Genomic DNA, 22,504 nt, shown 5'->3' with positions numbered 1-22,504 from the left:
CCCCCGGTGGAAGCCCTTCTCCCTCCAGAGGGGGGCACGCCGACCCGCAGCAGACCCCGGGCCACCAAGAACCGGAGGCCACTTAGTCCGAGTTTGCTGTGGGCGGCGGAGGCTGTGCCCTGCCTGCTGCGCCTCCGGGCCGTCCTCAGCATCTCCTCCCTGAGTTCCTCCGGCATCCTCACGCCGCGCCCTCCCCCCCGCCGCCCCGTCACCTCGCCCTCCCCCCTGCCCAGCGCCCCCCCCCCGCACCCCGTCCTCCTCCAGAGGTGGCCCTACGCCTGTGGTTCCACCTGTGCACCAAGTGCCGTGTCCCTTGTTGCCGCTGCTGCCTCTGTGACACCCCCAGAATGGGGCGCCCCCCGCCCAGGCCCTCGAGAGTCCCCAGAAGCAGCTTTCAGAGCCTCTCCTCCTCCCTCTTGCACTCAGAGGGGAAAAAAAAAGAATCGAAAGTAACTGCCCAAGGAAATTCTGGGTAGGGCCATCTTTCTTAAGGTTTTTAAAAATATTTTATTACGATTGGCCCGCCCATCAATTTGGAAAGATGAACTTGGCTCTCGTTCCCGTGACCGATTTGGAAGTCCCGAGCCAGAGGTGAGCGACAAGCAGGTTACGTGATTGACCGATCTGTGAGGAGCAGCTGGGGGAGGGCAGAGGGCGAGGGGCCAGATCATTATTCTTTTTTTTTCCACACTCTCTCACTCTCTTCTCTCCACGATTACTGACCGCCCGGGGGCCTGATCACAAACCCTGCTTGGCCAGGGAGGCGGACACCTCGTCGGCGAGCGTGGCCAGCTGCGGTGAGTCCACCATGTCGATGCTGCCGGTGGAGGAGACGTTGCTGAGGTGCCGTGGGGACGTGTCCCCCGACACCACGGGCGACTTGTACACAATCTCCGCCCCGTGGTCGGTCTTGGCTTTGGCGTTCTCGCGGAAGGTCAGCTTGTGGGTTTCGATCTGCAAGAGAGGAGAGGGCAGGGTGAGGCGGAGGGGCCCCGCCAACTGCTGGCCTTGGGTGGGAGGGAGGTGTGGTGGGGACCACAGTTTCATCGTTTCCCGACGGCTAAGCTGCTGCAGGGTCCTGGTCACCTGCCAGCCAGCCTCCCAGGCCCCCTCTCCAGAGGCAGCGACCACTGTGAGTTTCTTGCGTACCCTTCCAGAGATAGGCCACCACACACGCAAACGTGTATGTGTGAGTAGAGGGGAAAAAATACCATACATAAGGCAACGACAACCACAAGCTTCACACTCTGGTGTTCAGACTTAACACCTTGCATTGTCATCAGTACATAGCTCCCTCACTGCTCGCTGAGGGCTGTGTGGTTTCCTGTCACAGCACACGGACCAAAGTGTATCCACGCCCCTGTGGGTGGATATTTAGGTTGTCCCAGCCTTTTGCTCTCACAGACAATGCTGTGTTTGAATAACCCTGTAGGCGTGTCATTTCACACGTGCACTGTAAGCGTATCCCAGAAGTGGACTTGCTACGAGGTCAAAAGGCGTGCGCAGTTTATTGTGACCTACACACATTGCCAAACTGCAAATGAAAGTGTGGGAGGAGAGGCTGGAGGAGATTCAGGGATGGGGCCGGAGCCCCTGCCGCCCAGCTGTGAGCCACACACGTGCCTCCCCTTTGCCAGTGACTGAGGAGGATGCTGGAGGTGGTAGCAGCTGTGGGCAGCCCTGGCAGGTAGACTAGAAAACACGATGCAACAAAGCCCTTTTGAAAGTAGGGCGTCGTTCCCAGACATACAAACAGCTCATACAACTCTATCAGAAGAACAACCCAATAAAAAGTAGGCAGAAGGGGCCTCCCTGGTGGCGCAGTGGTTGGGAGTCCGCCTGCCGATGCAGGGGATACGGGTTCGTGCCCCGGTCTGGGGGGATCCCATATGCCGCGGAGCGGCTGGGCCCGTGAGCCATGGCCGCTGGGCCTGCGCGTCCGGAGCCTGTGCTCCGCAACGGGAGAGGCCGCAGCAGTGAGAGGCCCGCATACCGCAAAAAAAAAAAAAAAAAAAAAAAAAAAAAGTAGGCAGAAGACGGAAATAGACATTTCTCCAATAGACGACGTACAGATGGCCAACAGGCACATGAAAAAATGCTCAGGCTGATTATTAGAGAAATGCAAGTCGAAACCACATGAGGTAACACTCACTCCAGTCAGAACAGCCATCATCAGAAAGTCTACAACTAAAATAGAGTTGCTATATGATCCAGCAATCCCACTCCTGGGCACATACCCAGACAAAACTGTAATTCAAAAAGACACATGCACCCCTATGTTCACAGCCGCACTATTCACAATAGCCAAGACGTGGAAACAACCTAAATGTCCATCGACAGATGAATGGATAAAAAGGATGTGGTATATATATACAATGGAATACTACTCAGCCATAAAAAACAAAATAATGCCATTGCACAGCAACATGGATGCAACTGGAGATTATCATACTAAGTGAAGCAAGTCAGAAAGAGAAAGACAAATACCATATATCACTTATGTGTGATATGTGGAATCTAGAATATGGCACACATGAACCTATCTACAGAACAAACCGACTCACAGACATAGAAAACAGACTCGTGGTTGCCAAGGGGGAGGGGGGTCGGGGAGGGAAGGACTGGCAGTGTGGGATTAGCAGATGTAAACTATTATATACAGGATGGCTAAACAACAAGGTTCTACTGTATAGCACAGGGAACTATACTCAATATTCTGTGATAAACCATAATGGAAAAGAATGTAAAAAAAGAATGTCTACATGTGTATAACTGAGTCACTCTGCTATACAGCAGAGATTGGCACGATGCTGTAAATCAACTATACTTCAATTTAAAAAATTAAATAAGAAAAGCATACAAATGAACTTATTTCAAAAACAGAAAGAGACTCACAGACATAGATAACAAACTTATGGCTACCAAAGGGGAAAGGGGAGGGGAGGATAAATTAGGAGGTTGGGAATAACATGTACAAACTACTATATATAAAATAGGTAACCATCAAGGACCTATTGTATAGCACAGGGAGCTATACTCAATATTTTGCAATAGCCTATAAGAGAAAAGAATCTGAGAAACAATATATATATGTATGTATGTATAACTGAGTCATTGTACGGTACACCTGAAACCAACACGACATTGTAAATCAACTATACTTCAATTTAAAAATAAACAAAAAGTAGAGCATCCTTGACCCAGAGGTCTCGGCTCCAAAGGATTCCTGGGAAGCTCAGAAGCAGAAAGCATTAGCTGGAGATGCCAGCAGTACATAATAATTCTCTCCTGCTGAGTCCTGGAGTGGTGAACACAGTAATTCTCAGCCTGTTTTGGGTCCTAAGACCTCCTTGAGCATCTGGTGAGACCAGGAAAATGTGTACACACGTGTGTCTGCTCTCATACACACGTGACAACTGCTCCCTACAATTTCAGGAGTCCCTGGACCCCAGGTAAAGAGGGCCTGTTGCAGGGGCATTTGAGTGTAGAGAAAAACCAGGCTCCCATTTAAGCCATATGCTTCTTTTGTTCACGTTGGGTTACTACTTTGAACAAAGAACTCTTCCATATGACTACAACTGAAAGGCCATTTTGATCTAAGCTTTGATAAGAACACTTACTTTCTTAAGAAAAATGGGACAGCATCCTGGGAATGTCCCCACATCCCCCAAACTGAAAGGAACTCAGGTGGCGGGGGTCCTATGCTCCACTGCTGGTCAGCAGTTTTGCTCATCACAGAGGGAAATAGGGGACTGAACACAAGAGGACCCTCTGGGACCAGGTCAGTGTCTCCTGGGCAGTGGGTAGGGCAGAGCCCACCCTTTCTGAGGCATCACAGAGATGAGTTCAAACAGGAGAAGTTCTGGCTCGGATTTGGCTCTAATTCATGTTCTTTGATGAGTACAAAGCTCCAGGCCTCCTCCCTGAACATTGCCTCATCCGGGTCTCACAACCACCCTGGGACAGCAAAGTTTCCATCCGCTTTGCTGAAGGGGAACCTGATGCTGAGATGGCTTGTAGATCTTGCCTGGGTCTCGCCTCCAAGCAGAGTCAAGACCAGAGCTTTTCCCAGGACACAGAACCTTCCAGAGTCAGGGGTAGAGGCCTTCCTTCAACTGGGAATCACCAACACCCAGGCCTACCCAGACTCATTCCATATACAATATATTCAGTCAGACTCTCTGGGGGTGGGACGTGGTCTCTTTAAAGCTCCCCAGGGCAGGGAGGCCCTGCATTAAACAGGCTCGGGGAGGCAATGGAAACAAGCTGGGCTTTTGCAGAAAATCTTCTCATTTCCCTGGGTCTCACTTTTAATAGAGACCCAGGCGGCACTGAGAAGTCGTCCTGCACCTGGGGAAGCCCAGTATGTGGAAGCCTGATGGTCAGGGAGCCAGGACCCCGTCCTCCCCCCCCGCCTTCGGGCGCCTCCATCACGGGTCAGGTCGGCCCCGAGGTCTCAGTTTGCAACCTGTGATCTAAGAACATGCCAGCAAAGGCTTCTCCAAAACTATGCTGTCGGGCTTTCACTGCAAAGGTGGGGTGTGTCTGTTCAGAACCAGAGGAGGAGGTGGTGAGCGTGATGGGGGGAGGGGTGGTGACTGCCTTGGGGACCCTGGCGGCCTCCAAGCAAGGCCCGGCTGCCACTTCTGACCAGCGGGGCCCCCTTGGGCTGCACCGCTGCTCACTGCTGCGTCGGGTCTCAGTTGCCACACCCGTTCTGGGACATCCCTTCTCCCTTCACCACTCCTCAGTCAGCTGCTGGGAGGCACTGAAGACTGGAAAGTTAGCCGCTTGCAGAACTTCAGGGCGGGCGTGGGCAGGATACCCCAGAGGGCACTTCGCTGTATTTATGCAGAAGGGGAAAAGTGCAGCCACAAGACGGCATTGTGCAATGGGCCCAGAGGGAGACACTGGTGTCCCCCGGCCCCCACTGCACACAGACACCCAGAGCCAGACCCAGGGCCTCTAGAAACTGCAGGGAACGCTGAGGTCCTTGGTCTAGCAGCCTCCCTATGGACACTTAGAGAGGCTTTCCTGAAATCTGGATTCCAGCATCACTGTTTTGCTCTAACTGCCTAGTGACCCATTTAAAAAGTTAGGTTACATTCCCGTGACTGGCTCTTGGTGACTGGGGCTGGCTTTGGTGATGGCTACTTCATTTTGGGGATGCTTGCCCACCACAGGGCATAGGGCAGTGGCTCTCACCTTTAACTGCACTAAAGAGTCACCTGGGGGCTTTAAAAGCTCCACTCCAGGTGCCCAGATGGCACCTGAGACCAATTAGTCAGAATCTCCAGGGTGGGGCCTGGCATCAAGTGTGTTAAAGCTCCCAGGGTACATCAAAGGGCAGCCCAGGTGGAGCCCCGCAGGCCTGGTGGTAGCTGAGAATCCATGTCAAGCCAGTCAATACAGGACCCTCAGCTCTCCTGCCGTGGGAAACTGGACCAGCCTTGTCCACCTGACTCTGTTATAGCCTCCTCCCCGCCCTGCCCCTTTACCTTTTTATGCCCTCCACCAGGGACGTGGGTGATGTTATCCAGGGACCCAATCTTGGACTGGACTCTCTCCTTGAAGTCCAGCTTCTCAGACTTTACTTCCACCTGGCCACCTCCTGGAACACAATACACACAAGGGCACCAAGCCTTGAGTGAGGGCTAAGCAAGTGAGTGATTCCATGCAGACGCCTACCTTGAGGGGGAGCTAAGACCAGCTTTTATATAGAGCGTGGTTTGGAGCACGTAGGTCCTTCCAAAGGGCTTGGAAACAGTTTGCTTTCTCTCTCTAATCAGGGTGCACATCAAATATTTACTCAGCAAACTCTTCCTCCTTAGATGATGCAAAGGTAGATGACAGCTCAGTTCGCGAGAAATTATTCTAAATTAGTTGGCTTCCAAAGAGTCAAGTCTTTCTATGCCAACATCCTATAAGCTACAGCCCTATCAGACCTCAGAATTAAACTAAATGGCAAAATGCACCCTTAATAAGGAACGGCCCTGACCTTTTCTCCCTCCTCAGACACTTGATGCCATGCCCAAGTAGGGGGGATATGGCCTGAGGAAGAGACGAACTACTTTACTTTCTTTGGAAGGATAAAGCCACTTAAGAAAGCTGCTCCCTTGGGACTTCCCTGGTGGCACAGAGGTTAAGAATCTGCCTGCCAAGGCAGGGGACATGGGTTCGAGCCCCAATCTGGGAAGATCCCACATGCCGCGGAGCAACTAAGCCCATGTGCCACAACTACTGAGCCTGTGCTCTAGAGCCTGCGCGCCACAACTACTGAGCCTGCTCACCTAGAGCCCATGCTCTGCAATAAGAGAAGCCACCGCAATGAGAAGCCCTTGCACCACGAAGAGTAGCCCCTGCTTGCCACAACTAGAGAAAGCCCGTGCACAGCAGCAAAGACCCAACACAGCCAAAAATAAATAAATAATTTTAAAAAAGATATCCATACTTTATTTAAAAAAAAAAAAAAAGAAAGAAAGCTGCTCCCAGTGTGGTAGGATGGTGGCCTCAGGAGAGGCATAGTTTTCACTGGGAGAGACTGAACACCCACAAGATGTCCAAGGGAGGCAGGAAGTAATGACACACTTTCTAGACTACGTTTCTGATGACCTTCTCTTCCTGCAGTCACAGTTCAAGTAAAGACCTCAGCCCCGAACAGGGCCTAAAGCAGAAGGCCCTGCTCTGGCCTTTCAGGCAGAAGTTAGCTCTCCAAGACGGTAGCCAGTAGCCACCTGTAGCTACTTAAATTGCATTTATTTATTTTTAAATTTTAATTGAATTTTATCTTTTTGGCCACGCCGTGCGGCTTGTGGGATCTTACTTCCCCGACCAGGGATCCAACCCAGGCCCGGCAGTGAACGCGCCAAGGCCTAACCACCGGACTGCCAGGGAATTCCCCAAATTTAATTAAATAAAATTTGTTCAGTTCCTCAACTGCACCAGCCACATTTCAAATGCTCAATAGTCGCATGTCATTAGTGGCTACCATACTGAACAGCACAGGTATAGAACATTTCCACTGTCTCAGAAAGATCTATAGATAGCACTGATTTCTATACGGCATGAGATGAAGAGGGAAAAGGTTAGCATGGGGAGTTCCAACAGCATCATTTTCTGTTGAAATGAAGTGACAGTGGGAGCATGGCAACAGCCCAGGGTCCCATGTTGTAGCTGGGGCAGTTGGTGAAATGCCCCTCACGCTGGCTGAGGGCCAAACTGGGACATCCACATTAGCCAGGCTTTGGGGGCCAGTTCAGGCCCTTTCCCAGCTCTACATACCCCGTGTGCAGCCTGCTTGGAGAACTGCGGGTTAGGATTTAGACCAGCATCTGCCCTCCCTCCTTATCTTGTCTTGGCCAGCCTGGCCCTGCTCAGGAACAACACATGGAGCCACACCTCCCAGGCCGAAGCAAGTTCCACCCTTAACACTCTCCTTGATGGCCCATCCCATCTGTCCTTCCCAACCACCACCCCATCCTGTCCCACCCCTCAGGCCTCCCGCCCCGTCCTTGCCTTCTACAAGGGCTGGCTACCTGGCTTATGATGGATGTTGCCTAATGAGCCACACTTGGAGGTCACCTTGCTCAGATCCACTGGTTTGTAGACTATTTGCACCTGGAGGAGAGAGAGAATGAGAGGGACAATAGGATTATTTTCTTGGTCCAGGCCCCGCTCAGACAGTGTTTTCCTGTCTGCCACGAGGAAAACACCCTAGTCAGGGTGGGAAAATGTGTTGGAATTCTGCCAACCTTGCCCCAGGGGAGCTGGGTCTTCACAAAACAAATGGAGTGCCTTCAATTCCACAGGACAAGGACCCTCAGGGAAAAACAGGGCTACTTCCCCATTGTGCAGGGCCTACACCTTTGGTTTAGCAAACACTTACATGAGAAAAAGTTATTCTCTTTCCTGACATGAAATCCACAGATCAGGTTCAGTGAAGACAGAAAGAAAGAAGGGATCAATATGATGTTTGTGCAGCATTTGAAAAATCTTGGAAAAGCAAGAGAGCCATATCTGCTGGGCCTCTGAGAGCAGAGGGCGGTGTGGGGCTGTTAGCAGCACTCCTCCCAGGAGAAGCTTCGCAAACCCAGCAGCCCACCACAGCAGTGGTGGCCAACGAGAGGGCCCCAGAGCAGTCCCACAGCCCAGTAAGAGTTAAGCACCAGCTGTCCTCCCCCGCCACCCAGCCCCACCCCACCCCCCGCCCCCGCCCCCCTGCCCCAGGGCACAGTGTCCTGGACATTTTGGTCCTTTACAGAAAGGAGCAAAGCAACACCAGCAGGATGGGCAGGCGGCACAGCAGAAATCACAGGTTTAGTGTCTCAGGCAGGTTCAGCAGACACACGTAGGGGAGGCCTAAGGGCCTCAGGGCTCAGAGCCAGCCTGAGGGTCCAGCATGTGGCCAGGTCACACAGCCACCCCCCAGCCGCCTGCTGACCTCAGCCCCCCAGAGGAGAAACCCATGGGGACCCAGCATTAGCAGAGGAGTCTCCTAGAGGAAGTCTCTACAAAGCCATGGCTGTGAGGGGTCCCTGATGGTCCCTGAGTGACACTTCCCTCATGTGAGGTCACCTGAGGGTACAGGAGGCCCATCACCGTGGAGCCAATCGGCCCCTGCTCCCTGCCCTGGAGTCACCCAGGGGAGAGATGGGCTCGTGCCTGAGAACGGGGTTAACAAGGACATCAGAAAAAAAGGAGTTTTTACTTAGGCCTAAATCATCTGGAAGAATCCCAAATTACACTAGTTAATCAAAATCATACTGGCGTCTGCCGATTACTAATGGAGTTGATTCAGGCTGACAGGTGGACGTGGCCTGTGTGCGTGGGTGCGTGGAGGGAGGTGTGGAGAGCCCGCGCCTGTGGCCATTGGGTGAGTTAAGGACGGATTCTGAGCACAACAGGCCCTCGGGTGTGGGGTGGGGCAGGGCTATGGGAACTCCCCCCTCCTTCCCTTTATGCGGGAGATGAAAGTGAAGGCTGGTGTGTACAGGCTTCCTTCTCTTCCCTTCAGCCTGGATTCGGTAACCAGTGGGGGAAAAGGGAGGGTGGAGCTGTGAAGAAGGGAGAGCCTGGATTGGCAGGGAGGGGAAAGGAATGGGGAGGGGAAAGGAATGGGGGAGGGAAGGGGAGGGGAAAGGAATGGGGGAGGGGAAGGAATGGGGAGGGGAAAGGAATGGGGGAGGGGAAAGGAATGGGGGAGGGGAGGGAAGGGGAGGGGAAAGGAATGGGGGAGGGGAAAGGAATGGGGAGGGGAAAGGAATGGGGGAGGGGGAGGGAAGGGGTGAGGAAAGGAATGGGGGAGGGGGAGGGAAGGGGAGGGGAAAGGAATGGGGAGGGGAGGGAATGGGGGAAAGGAATGGGGAGGAGAAAGGAATGGGGAGGGAGAGGGAAGGGGAGGGGAAAGGAATGGGGAGGGGGAGGGAATGGGGGAGGGGAAGGAATGGGGAGGGGAAAGGAATGGGGAGGGGGAGGGAATGGGGGAGGGGAAGGAATGGGGAGGGGGAGGGAATGGGGAGGGGAAAAGAATGGAGAGGGGAAAGGAATGGGGAGGGGGAGGGAATGGGGGAGGGGAAAGGAATGGGGAGGGGGAGGGAATAGGAATGGGGAGGGGGAGGGAATGGGGGAGGGGAAAGGAATGGGATGGGGGAGGGGAAAGGAATGGGGAGGGGGAGGGAAGGGGAGGGGAAAGGAAGTGGGGAGGGGAAAGGAATGGGGGAGGGGGAGGGAAGGGGAAAGGAATGGGGCAGGGGGAGCGTGGGGGGGGGCAGTCAGGCAGACTGGAGGCCGGGGACGGGGAGGGAGGCGGCCAGGCTCTGGAGTGAATCCTGGAGCCGGCCAGGAGGCAGGGAGAATCCCTAGGAGAAGGAACAGAGCCTGCCTGCTGGGGAGCCACCTCCCAGCTGAAGAGAAGAGGGGCCGGGAGCAAACAGAGGCAGAGCCCAGGCCAAGAGTCCACTGTCCCCAAAACGCCTGAGGCTGACATTGTGCTGGGGCTTGTCACCCCCCAGCCACCTTTCACCAGGAGAAGAGCTCTCTATGGTGGCTCCTACTGCAGTGGCCACAGGCCAAGGACAGCGCTCGGGGCCAGCCCGGGACATCCTGTGGCACTCTGCTGGGGTCACAGGCTAGCCCACCAGCTGGCAGAGAGTGCAGGGGGGAGGGGAGGTGCCCCTGAGGAAGTCCCTTGATGTCCTGGGCAGAGGGAGTGTACACCCTGCCCCCACCTTCCGCCTGAAGGAGCGGGGGCGGGGGGCGCTGACTGCAGCCACTGGACCCCACCCCTCAGCCCCAGCAGCACAAGCTCCCACCAGCTGACCAGACACACCAGACGCGAGTTAAACCGGAAAGCACATGTCTTTCCTTCTCTGGCCAGAGGCTGCCGTCTGCAGGGAAGCCAGAGCGCCAGAGTCAAAGCTAAAACAGCAACGTCACCGGGAGCCCACGATCACAGCCTGGGGTGGTCCCCACCCCTTCTCTTGGCGGAAGACGAGGTGGCATTGGAACAGGAGAGCAGGGACCGGGGGCACAGCAGAGATACTGAGCGGACACTGGTGAGGAAGCGTGAGTGAAGCGCCATGCAGCAGCCTCGTCAGTGGCAGAGCCGGGACCCGGCGCTCAGGGCAGGAGGCAGCTTGTTGCAAGAATAAACCCCCAGGTCCGGACGCGGATATGCGGGCCAAGGCTGGGCACTTTCTGGAGAGAGCGCCCCACCCGGGGGCTCCCACTGTCACCCCGGCACTGCCAGCCAGAGGCCAGATGCCTGCTCTCAGAAACCATCCTCCTCCCCAGGGGTGGACCTCAAAGGGTCTCGAACCTCCCGTTCCCCGACGTGTGTAAACATTTGCCTACAGCTGACCAAGAAGGCTGGGGGAGCGAGGGAGGCTGCGGAGGAGGGGGGCCGAGCCTCAGGATGCCGAGTCTGCACCCATTTGTCTGTGAACTTGTAGGATAACCGCAGAGCCGGTCAAGTGGGCAGGTGAGAATGAGGATGCCAGCCCCAAATCTCAGGGACACATCCACTGGGGACGCAGGGAGTCCGCAGGGACATCTGGAGGAGGCCGAATTTAAAAGGGCTCCAAGCAGCATTTCTGTCCACCCTCGGCTGCGGGCAGGTCCCTGGTGCATTTCTGTTGGGCTCTCTCGCACCTGGAGCTTCTGCCAGGGGGTGGAGCTGTTTTCAAACAGGAGCTGAGAGGCTTAAGAATCAGCTCATCCCTTGCAAAGGCAGAAGTCAAAGGCGAGCAGAGCACGGCCTCTGCTCTGAGGTAGGATGGTAAAGACCATTGTGTCGGCTCGTCAGAACAAGCGGGCCAGCTGTCCCCAGTGGAGCCCCTTAAAGTGAACCTGCCCAGGTGACGGAGCGGTCTTAGGCGCTGCCACCTTCAGCCCAAACTCAAACGGGCTGTGGGGCTCCCAGCGAGCGGGGGTGAAGATGGGGCTTATGCTGTGAGGACCCAGCCACCAGGAACAGGTCAGAGAGAGGACCAGTCACCTTCCCCATTCCGCCCATGCAGCTCTGGGGCACCCCTCCTGGAACGGTAGGCGCGGGTGTGGGGAGCCTGAGCTACATTTACCTGGGGACCCGGAGAGACTCCGAGCCTGAGAATGGTTTATTCTATGCAATATGCAAGTACAAACACTCATGCCACTTCTCAAACCCGGAACCGCAGCTCGGCGCAGGGATAGTGTGACCGTACTCACACTGCCGCCTCCTGGCACGTGTTTGATATTGTCCTTTGAGCCACACTTGGACTGGACGTTGCTAAGATCCAGCTTCTTATTAATTATCTGCACCTTTGATAGCCAGAAAAAAGGATGAGTGACACACCACACTCAGATGCATCTGCCCCGCACAAACTTGTCTGGCTGCAGGCCAGGGAGAGGAGGGCAGGGCTCAATCACACCTCCCCGGGAAGCATTCCCGAACTGTGAGTGGCTGGAGGTGGACCCCACCTTACAGCACTGGGTTTACAAAACGGATCCATCAGGAGGCAGTTCTTCCCTTTACATGAGGATTGCGTTATGGAGGCCCCCTCACAGAGCACCTCGGAGGCCTAAAAATCGGAGGCGAGTGTCCACCAGGTTGGGATGGAGCAAAATGGACTCAGTTACATTATTAAATGAATAAATAAAAGCCCAACTCTGGCCTCATTCATACACCTACCAGACCCCTGTGAACGTTCACCGAGACCTTTAGGCGGCTGTTCTCAAGTCTGTTAGGTATTGGGATCGCCTGCAGATATATTTTTAAAACCCCAGACCTCACTCCTGACCTTAGAATCTCAGTCTCTGTGCTTGTGAAGAGCACCCCTGGTGCTTGGTTCAGACGCATGGCTATAGGTTCAAGAATCACGGACTTCATGGGGAGGACACAGGTGGTTTTATGGAGAAGATAAATCTGGACTCCCTTCCACGGGAGGCCTTGGCCTCCTGGAAGGCAGGGCAAGTGCCTGCCCGTCACCGTCGGCTCTCCCTCGTCCACAAACCACCAGGCGCTCAGAGGGAATGGAGCGATGTTCCCAGGGAACCTTCCCTAAGTTTTCCTGGGCAGCTGTGGTCCAGATGGTGGAGATCCCACTGTATTTCTGCAAGGCTTCTCCTTCTCCAGGCACCAGGGAAAGGGTGTGGGGCTATCAACATTCCAGGGGGGGATGATTTTTACCCAATTTGTCTGTGTATTTCATAGACAACCATAGTGCAGACAAGAGGAGCTGAAACACTGCGTTTTGTCTGCTAGCGCAGGGGTCACATCCTCGCCAGGTGTCCTCCATCAGGAGTGCTGGATTTGGAACCAGTGGGCCTTAGTTTCTATTAATCACAGGTATAAATAACTGCCAACTGAAGTTTCCAATGAAGAACCAGCACTGCCCTCTGAAATTCTGGAAATGGCACCAAGACCTCAGTTGCTGCCAGGTGGGGGCCGCTGCCCCTGAGGCCCAGGGGCAGCTTTTAGAGCAGCTGTGGCTGGGGGGTCAGAGCCGGGGCCTGGTTCATCTAGGGTGAAGGGCCCCAAATCTGACCCAAGAGCCAGAGGCGGCCATCAAGGGGTCCACAGGTCCTCAGCCAAAGGAGGAAATAAGTACATGATAGCAAAATCTGTCCGTCCTACATTTTGGTTTTAAAAATGGCCTTTCCCCCAATAAAATTAAAAATAAAAATGAAAATAAAATGGCCTTTGCTTTATTACATTATTAATTATTAAATTACATTGATAGGAGATATTATTTTTAGATGTCCTTAACCTGGCAAAATTAAATATAGTCATCTTCTCTTGGAACCCCATTCCTGTTTTTTTCCTTAATTTCACTGCTCTGAATTGAAAAACCTGGGAAGCACACATCTAAGCCATTGCTTTGTTTTCTTTTATGTTCCTTTAAAGTAAAAAGCCATGCCTTGGGCTTCCCTGGTGGCGCAGTGGTTGAGAGTCCGCCTGCCGATGCAGTGGACACGGGTTCGTGCCCCGGTCCGGGATGATCCCACATGCCGGGCTGGGCCCGTGAGCCATGGCCGCTGAGCCTGCGCGTCCGGAGCCTGTGCTCCGCAACGGGAGAGGCCACAGCAGTGAGAGGCCCGCGTACCACAAAAAGAAAAAAAAAAAAGCTATGCCTTTTCTCATCATAAAAAAGTAACAGGACATTACGATTTTGAAAAACAGAGGTTCCAGAAAGAGGAGAAAACGTTTTCTTGCTAACCCAGCACAGCCACTGTTGCATTTTCTTGAATTCTCTTCAATTCTCATATATAAAAATAAAACTACCATCTCAGACATATAAATGGTAGTAAATATCATGTACATACTATTTTATATCTTCCTTTACCAAGTATTTGCCACGTTCTACAGTCATCAGAAGCATTAATTTAAAAAATGTCATATTCCATTTCATGTTATCTGTGCTATCAGATATTTATACTGATTCCATTTTAAAGAATACAAACAGTCTCATCATGAACATTGTTCTGCAAGGATTTTTTCCCATTTTGTGAATTATTTTCATAGCACAGGGTGCCAGAAGTACAATTTCTGGGCCAAAGTTACAAACACTCTAAAAACTCTCCACACAGCTCTCCAAATGGCTTTCTAAAAGGGTCAGATTAATTTCTCCTGTGAGCAGTTGAGAAAGTCAGTTTCACCATGTTGCTGCCAGCATTGTGCATTAAAAGAAATTGTTTTTCTTATTTCTTTGATTAAAATAAGTAGATCTGTGTTATTGGCTTATTATGCATTTCTTTGATTATTATTAAAATTGTTCCTTTGTCCTTTTTTTTTTGCTAGTAGTTGTATTATTTTTTTCTAACATACAAACGTTGACATTTTTATATACTTCCTTTGTAACTTCCCTGGTTTTTAAATGTAAAAACCATCCCTCATTTAGAGGCTGGGTAAATACCTAATTCCACGTCACCCTTCTCACCTGCCATCCCCCCGGCCCCGCCCCCAACCTTTCTGATGAAGAGGCCATTTAAAGCCCAGAGAAGTTCGGTGACTTTCTCAAGTCAGTGGCAGAATCCACACAGGAATCTAGATCTGGGTGTTCTGCGGCCACGGCTACCTACGTAACAACAATATTTTGCCTGAGCTGTTCTCAAGCCTGTTGTCTCATAAACCAAATAAAAACAACACTCTCTCAAGGTGAACAGTGACGTCTCTCCTGCCATATAGGAGACAGCATGGCAACGTCTTAGCCCAGGCTTGAGCTGGGAGCAAGAGGTAGAACAGGTTTTCTCACCCTGCTTTGTACGCAGTTGCTGTCAACCTCTGCACAATGTCCTTGAATCATTTCATCCCACCCTCAAATTTTAAGGAGTCCCACATGAACTCCTGCTTTGGGGATCATTTTTTATTGATAACTTTCCATTGGATAAGTCCCAGAAGCAGACTTTCCAGCTTTCATAAGAGAATCGGAGCAGTTTAGAATTAGAAAACACACACCAACACACAAAATAATAAAACAAGAAGATTGAAAAGACAATCATAAAAGAATGGGAGGTCATCAGGACTGACAATTATAAGACTGATCATTACACTTAACTCTGAGCTTCCTGGAAGCCAAGGCAAAAAGCGAAAACATGTTGGGTTACATAACTCTCTTATCTGACAAAGAAAACTTACCCGTTTTTCAAGGAGGATTGCCTTATTTTCTGTATTAATCCTTACAAGAACATCATAAAAAAACTCAAGAGCCATTAAGCAATAACAAGATGTGCAACATACACAGAAATGTTTTCTCTGTGAAGCTTTTTCTTGTTCCAATCCCGCAAAAAAGGCAACGAGCTTTTGTGGGATTTGGCAGGAGACATAAGGATATTTACAAAGCAGACCTGAATTACTGTTAGTTGTCAAATTAAGTCAACACCCTTTTCAGAATGGTAGATTTACAGAAAGGAGAAAAACGGGCAATGGTTTGTATTATGAAATTGGAATCCTGAAACTTAATTTCTCAACTAGAGTAAATGTATGATATTGAGACTCAGCTCTGGGCAGACACTGAAAATAGCCAAAGGAAAAAAACAATGTTTTGGAAGCTCCAAATTTTGATCCCGGGGACTCCTAGTCAAGGGATAAATTCCTGCGGTCACGGTTCGACCCTGGAGGAGAGGCTGGGGTGGTGTGAGCCTGGGAGCGGGTCCAGTTTGGTTTAATCCATTTCCTGGAGAGTCCCAAATGGTTCCAAACCCTCATCAGACCTTGTTCTGGTTCTGTTTGGGCTCAGCTTTCTTGAGGTGCTCCAGATTGCCCAGCCCTCGCCAATCCCACCCCAGCAGCTTCCAGGCTGGCCCAGTGTCCTTGGGTCACCCCTGGTGAGGCCTGTCTCGAGCACTGCCTGGCGCTTAGCCTCGCTAGGGTCAACAGGCCCAGTGCTGAGGATGGGGGGCTGGGATGCTCTGGTGGGAATTTAACCTGGGGTGGGCACTGGATGCCCCCAGCAAGCCTTCTCTTCAAGTCCAAGGTGGTCAGCCTGAGAACTGACACAGGAGATCAAGTAATAGGGGAGTCACCTTTAGAACTATTTATACTGTTCCTTTAAACAGTGACTGCCCCAAGATTCTTTATAATGATGGGATTTACACAAGATTTTCTTCCAGAAACAAAGATGCTATGTATAGGGAGAGATGCCCAGAGAGTCTCAGAGTTACAAGGCTATCCCAGAGGAGGCTCTCAGCCTGGCTCTGCACAGCCTGACACTTCAGCTCAAGCACAGCTGAGTGCCTGGCCCTGACCCAGGACAAGCAAACTATCCTAGGTACAGACTCACTTTATTTTCTCCACATAAATGTTCTACACGTGTTCTTTTAAAAAATGAGACAAAGTTTCAACAGATGCAACCAATTTTTGAAACAGTTCTCCAGAATGGAGACAGACGCAGCGTGCCGTCGCCATCTTGTGGCCACCTGGAATATTGCAGCCCAAGGCTTTCCAAGCCCGGCAGCTTTGGTAGGTTTCTGTCCTGCCTGGGGCCTTCGCACCCCGGTTACTGCCTTGGACATCCTTGGAGGAAGTGACTTTAGCTCCATCTGCTCAAAGCCAACCAGACCACCTCCCCATGCTCCGGTCATGACTCTGCATGTCCCTTCTCACCTCGGAAGCCACAGGGATACCCTCAGTTCTCCTTACCTGGCAGCCTCAGCCCCATATGAGCTCCGTCTCTCTCACGATGGAAGGTACCTGGGACCTCTGTGCTCTCCGCTGACCACACAGCGACGCTGCTGAGGTTGGCGCTGCCTTCACCTGGGCTGGGCCCAGACCTGCCCTCTTATTCACCTCCCCCTCCGTGACTCACTGACAGCCAAGCCAGAGTCTCCACTACCCTCTTTCTTCACCATCCTATCCTGTCCTGTCGGGGCAAACACAGAGCTGGTTCACAGCAGACCCAGCAGGGACCTCCCTCTAGCAGCTGTTAACTCTCCAAAGTTCTCGCGTAATCGGACAAAACTCCACCCTAACCCACGCCCTTCTGCTACCCCAGCTGGTACCAGTTTTAGCTTTATTTTGCTTTTGCTCTGAGTATCTCCAGGTGCAGTTTCCCACTATTCTCTCTTCTGTGTCTCCAGCACTCTATATGGGGGACTGTCCTTTCAAAGACCCAATGACGGTCCCAAAGAAGGGTCTGTCCTATCTTCTCTGACTTGGTATCAACTGATATTGTGGGTGAAACTCCACAACACAGGTGCCTCTCAGTATGGGGGACCCTTGGTGGTGCAGGCTGCTCCCTCCTGCATATGCTTCCCTGGCCAACCTCTCCTCTTGCCCTTTTTTATATGCTCATATGTCTCTCTCTCCTGCCTGGGCCTAGGGGCAGAAACTCTCGTAGCACAGGGCCTGGCGCTCAGAGGTGCCCCAGGAATGCTGGGTCAGTGAATAAAGCAAAGAGAGAAGGAACCAGCTTTTGGTGCTATTGTACGTTCTGGTTTCTAACTTATTTCTGCTCTTATCTTTGTTTCTGTATTCTTTTTTCCCTCCAATAAGAACATAATTTATATGCTGCAGTCATTAATTTTTTTAAATAATAAAAGCATTTAAAATTATGAATTCCTTCTAAGTACAATTTGGGGGCATCACCACATAATTTATGGCATTTGTTATCAAGGCACTTGGAAAAGGCACTTTCACTTCCAAACTGAATGAGCAGTGACAAAGGAAAAGTTTTTTTTTGTGGTAGGCGGGCGTCTCACTGTTGTGGCCTCTCCCGTTGCGGAGCACAGGCTCCGGACGCGCAGGCTCAGCGGCCATGGCTCACGGGCCCAGCCGCTCCGCGGCATGTGGGATCTTCCCGGACCGGGGCACGAACCCGTGTCCCCTGCATCAGCAGGCGGACTCTCAACCACTGCGCCACCAGGGAAGCCCAAAGGAAAAGTTTTTAATTCCCAGGTATTTGTGGTCATATTGGTGATATGCACACAATGAAGTTCTGGTGTATTACACTGAGGTTAGAAATTAGAAGCAATTTCTGCTTCTCTATATTTATAGGTATTTTTCTTTATGGACTAAATAGATTATTGACATAATATCTGAACTCTTAACAACAGATAAACCCTTTGCCCTACAGTTTAATTCCTGATATTTGTTAATTTTCCCTTTTCAATTACATGGACTTTCTTTGTCCTTTTATCTTTTACTTTACTAATATCTACTGTGACACCTCCAGTCACAACTGTATTTCTATCCATTTTTTTCTTTTTTAAAATATTGATTGATTGATGTGGACCATTTGTAAAGTCTTTACTGAATTTGTTACAATATATCTTCTGTTTTATGCTTTGGCTGTGAGGCATGTGGGATCTTAGCTCCCCATGGGGTCTCAGCCTGGACTGCACACTGGGAACCCCTAGGCAGGCCCTCTCAAGATTCTCACGGGCCAGGGAGAGGCTCTGGCACTAGGATTTTTTTTTTTTTTTTTTTTTTTTTACGGTATGTGGGCCTCTCACTGTTGTGGCCTCTCCCATTGCGGAGCACAGGCTCCGGACGCGCAGGCTCAGCGGCCATGGCTCACTGGCCCAGCCGCTCCGCGGCATGTGGGATCTTCCCGGACTGGGGCACGAACCCGTGTCCCCTGCATCGGCAGGTGAACTCTCAACCACTGCGCCACTAGGGAAGCCCTGGCTCTAGGATTTTTAAAAGAATCCTCCCCCTTCCCTGCCCCAGGGGATTCTTCTTTGCAGTCACAGGAGAACTGCTACGCCTTCCTGCCCTCCCCACCTTTGGTGGATCCAGCTGGTTCTGTTAAAGTGGCCAAGTGATCATCTGCATTTTCCTTTAAAAGTAATTTCGTTTTGGACTCTTCAAGCAATATATGTTCACTGTAGCAAATCATGAAAACAGAGAAATGTACGAAGCAGAAACCAGATGTTTTACATTTTTTTCCAACCAGTGATCTGCTGCGGTTTTCAGTCTCTGCAGGTTTACAAACATGACCGTCTCCTGCTTCTCCTTCTTCAAGGTGTCATCTGTTCCGGGAGTTGAGTTATCCTTCAGACTCTTGGAGCATTCGTTGTCCCTTCTGTAGCCGAATAAACAGTGATTGAGCACTTACTGTATTGTATGTTGGGCTGAACGAGAGGCCACAGGGACCCAAAGATCTCATGGGGACCTTGAGGGACCTTCAGTCTAGTCATTTTGTTTTATTATTTTTTATTTATTTATTATTTATTTATTTATTTGGTTGCACTGGGTCTTAGTTGCAGCAGGCAGGCTCCTTAGTTGCAGCAGGCAGGCTCCTTAGTTGCAGCTTGTGGGCTCCTTAGTTGTGGCTTGACAGCTCCTTAGTTGCGGCTCACGGGCTCCTTAGTTGCAGCACGCGGGCTCCTTAGTTGTGGCATGCGAACTCAGTTGCGGCATGCATGTGAGATCTAGTTCCCTGACCAGGGATCGAACCCGGGCCCCCCGCATTGGGAACGTGGAGTCTTATCCACTGTGCCACCAGGGAAGTCCCAGTCTAGTCATTTTAAAAGGCCTTCTGTGTGGATCCCAGGTGCCTTCTTTTTTCCTTTTCTTGTCGTTTTCCCTAGAGATTAATGTGTTGAGCTTTGTTGTGGGTCAGGTTTTCTTTGTTTCACACAAGTTTCTAGGTTTTCCATGGAATTTAAGGGGAAGCTGTTACTTCCCCTTCTGCACTTCCTCACATCTCCCCCCCAAAAAGCCCCAAGAAAAGTCACTCTTCTTCTTTAACCTTCAGTTGCCATGGACACACGTCTGTGCCCAGCGCGGTGCGGCCATAACCTGGGGGCACCCTCCCCATTTCCGCCCTGAGCATCAAGTCACTGGCCCTTGGGGCCGGGCAGCTCAGGTGCGAGGGGTGGGTTCCTCCCCGTCAGCCCTGTCACTGCTGCTCTCAGCGGAGTTACGAGAACGGGGCCAAATGGGCTGGGGCAGCCGGCGGGTGTTTGCGGGTGTGTGACAGAGCCCCGCAGGCTGGGAGACACTGATGGTCATGGTTGCCTCTCGCCGTGATGAGCACGCTGGTCACAGCCCCACAACCTTCTCAGTGGTGCAGAATTGGCCGTGTGGGGCTTTGTTTTTCAGTTTTCAAAACAGAGGCAAATGCTCTGTGCAGAGCACACACAGGACATCCACAGCGTTGAGGGAGGGGTGCGAACGCCAGTGGGAAACATCCCATCACCTTGGAAACCCTCTCCCTGTGGGTCCCTCTGCCCCCAGAGCCTCACAGAGGGGTCAACTTCAAGCCAGCGCCCCAGCCAGCTGTGCCAGAGCCCCTTCTGGAAGGAGACAGGCATCTTTACGAAGCACAGCAAACACTGCAGGAAGGTAAACACGGCTCAGGCCCAGCACTGTGGCCCAGAGACCAGTGCGATGAGACCCCGAGAGGCACCCAGACCTCCCCACTGGGCAGGACCGTTCGGGTCCCAAGGATGGGAAAGGCCAGCAGGGGTCCCTGAGGCTCCACGGGAAGCAAAGTGCACGGTTTCAGGCAATGGCACCAACATGGACCATAGGTGCTCCGAGACACCCTCCCTCCGCGGTGACCCAGGCCCCAGACAAGAGTAATTAATAAAATCAAGAGTGCGGAGGCCCCAGCTGGGGGTCCCGCCTGAAAGGGAAACATTGGCGCCTGCCCACCAGGAGGCTCACTGCCCCCAAAACGGCCCAGCCTGGAAGGCCCAACACAAGAGCTGGGTCTTGGCCCTCCAATCCCTTTCCCGCCTGCCTTCTCCCTTCTCTGTTCCCCACCCTGTGCTCGTGGGGGAGGACTGCTATTGTCTGAATTGTGTCCCCCAAAATCCACATGCTGAAGTCCCAACTCCCAGCACCTCCAAATGGGACTGTATTTGGAACAGGGTCTCTAACGAGCTCATTAAGTTAAAATGAGCCCATTAGGGTGGGCCCTAATCCAATATGACTGGTGTCCTTACAGGAAGGGGGGACTGGGACATAGCGACACCCAGAGAAGGACCATGTGAGGACATGAGGAGAAGGCAGCACCTACAAGCCAAGGAGAGAGGCCCCAGAAGACACGAACCCTGCCGACACCTTGATCTTGGACTTCTGGGCTCCAGAACTCTGAGGCATTACCTTTGTGTTGTATAAGCCGCCCAGGCCGTGGTATTTTGTATGTCAACCCTAGGAAACTCATACAATGGGGGATGGGGTCAAGAAGAGGAGGGAGAGGGTCCAGGCCGTCCCCATTTCTCTCTACCTCTGGCCATTGGAAGCTCATTTTCTCCAACTTTGGGAGACCCAAAAATGTCATGAGCACCCATTCGTCCCTGGAAGAATCAGTTGTTCAAAACAGAATCACGAATTTCCCCAGAATTGGGACCTAAACAAATGTCCAACCAACACCAGAGACACACCCACCTATGGACTGGTTGTCTCATTTTGGAAACACAAGGCAGCCAGGGAACCCCTGTGGCACCCACTTTGAGAACCGCCAGGTCATGGAGCTACAAGCCTGTGACCTCAGGTCCGTCCAATCAGCAAGGGCTGAAGTGAGGAAGGGAAGAACCGGTACTTTCTCTCCCCTGAGCAGGGCACTCACGGCCTGGTGGTGACCCCAGTAAAGAACCAAACAGTAACCTGCTGTCTTTCCTTGAAGAGGCCAGGGAGGCGCTTGTGCTATGGGGGGCGGCGGGGGACCCAGGCTGGTGGTGGGAGGAGAGCCGCTCGCCTGCCTCCAGCCCAGCTGCGGGGGACCCACCCGCCTGCTTTTGCACAGCCAGTCTCTGCACGGCCTTACCTTCCCGCCTCCTGGCTGGTGCTTCAGGTTTTCCGTGGAGCCGATCTTGGACTTGACGTTCTTCAGGTCTGGCATGGGCCCGGGGGCGGTCTGCAGGCGGCTCTTAGCTGCAGACGGCGACTTGGGTGGAGTGCGGACCACTGCCACCTTCTTGGGCTCCCGGGTGGGCGGGGTCGGCAGGGAAGGGGTGCGGGAGCGGCTGCCCGGAGTGCCTGGGGAGCCGGGGCTGCTGTAGCCACTGCGGTCCCCGGATTTCCCAGATTCACCTGGAAAGGAAGGAGGGCATGAGGCCAGTTAGCAAAGGGCTATCTGTCCTGGGGTCCATTCCCAGACTCAGGGCTGGATCAGGCACGTGGGAACAAGGTCAGAAGCTCAGTCAAACCAGCAGGAGGGTGCCCTCGGTCCCATTTCTAGAGAAACGTCTCCATTCCCAGCCGTGCTGCTTTGCGACAGAGATATCCTGCTTCCCAGAGAAGCAAAAGAGTGGTCGTCAAGGACCACCCTGTACCCCCTAGAGGGGGACCAACTCTGCCCTGTGGCCCTGGGGTCAGGAGAGGCTCCAGCTAGCTGTGTGGTCTCAGACAAGTCATTTACCCACTCTGAGCTCAGAGGGAAAAAATTGTAATGCCTGCAGTGAGTGAGGCCGGACAGGGATACGTGGCCTGTGCCCTGAATAAGGGCAATGCAATGGTGGGCCAGGGGCCCATCTGGATCCACTGGACTCTTTAACCACAGGGTGAATTTTAAGCTGTTCACCAAGTTCAAGGCCCCCTTTCCCTCAGACCCCATCCAAACTCCCAGCCCCTCTGTGG

At 52.4% G+C, this 22,504-nt stretch overlaps 1 protein-coding gene across 10 annotated transcripts in view; it reads right to left on the bottom strand.

The window, feature by feature from the left end:
- Positions 1-309: 309 nt before the first annotated feature.
- The window catches only part of MAPT (microtubule associated protein tau), a 101,154-nt gene continuing 78,959 nt past the window's right edge, over positions 310-22,504 (bottom strand). For 7 of the 10 annotated variants that reach the window (XM_082603436.1, XM_082603438.1, XM_082603441.1 and 4 more), the window contains 5 exons: positions 21,693-21,958; positions 11,704-11,796; positions 7,536-7,617; positions 5,499-5,611; positions 310-954 (listed from right to left, as the gene is read on the bottom strand). In XM_082603436.1, the coding sequence (XP_082459562.1) occupies positions 739-954; positions 5,499-5,611; positions 7,536-7,617; positions 11,704-11,796; positions 21,693-21,958 (770 nt within the window). In that variant the 3' untranslated portion in view covers positions 310-738. The remainder of the gene's footprint in view (positions 955-5,498; positions 5,612-7,535; positions 7,618-11,703; positions 11,797-21,692; positions 21,959-22,504) is intronic. The other 3 variants (XM_082603439.1, XM_082603440.1, XM_082603437.1) reach the window with 1 other exon arrangement.

Source organism: Mesoplodon mirus (assembly GCF_964341445.2).
Source record: "Mesoplodon mirus genome assembly, chromosome: 18".
NCBI classification, from domain to species: domain Eukaryota; kingdom Metazoa; phylum Chordata; class Mammalia; order Artiodactyla; family Ziphiidae; genus Mesoplodon; species Mesoplodon mirus.
The sequence above is the reverse complement of the archived record's forward strand: the minus strand, read 5'-3'. Positions and strand labels throughout refer to the sequence as shown.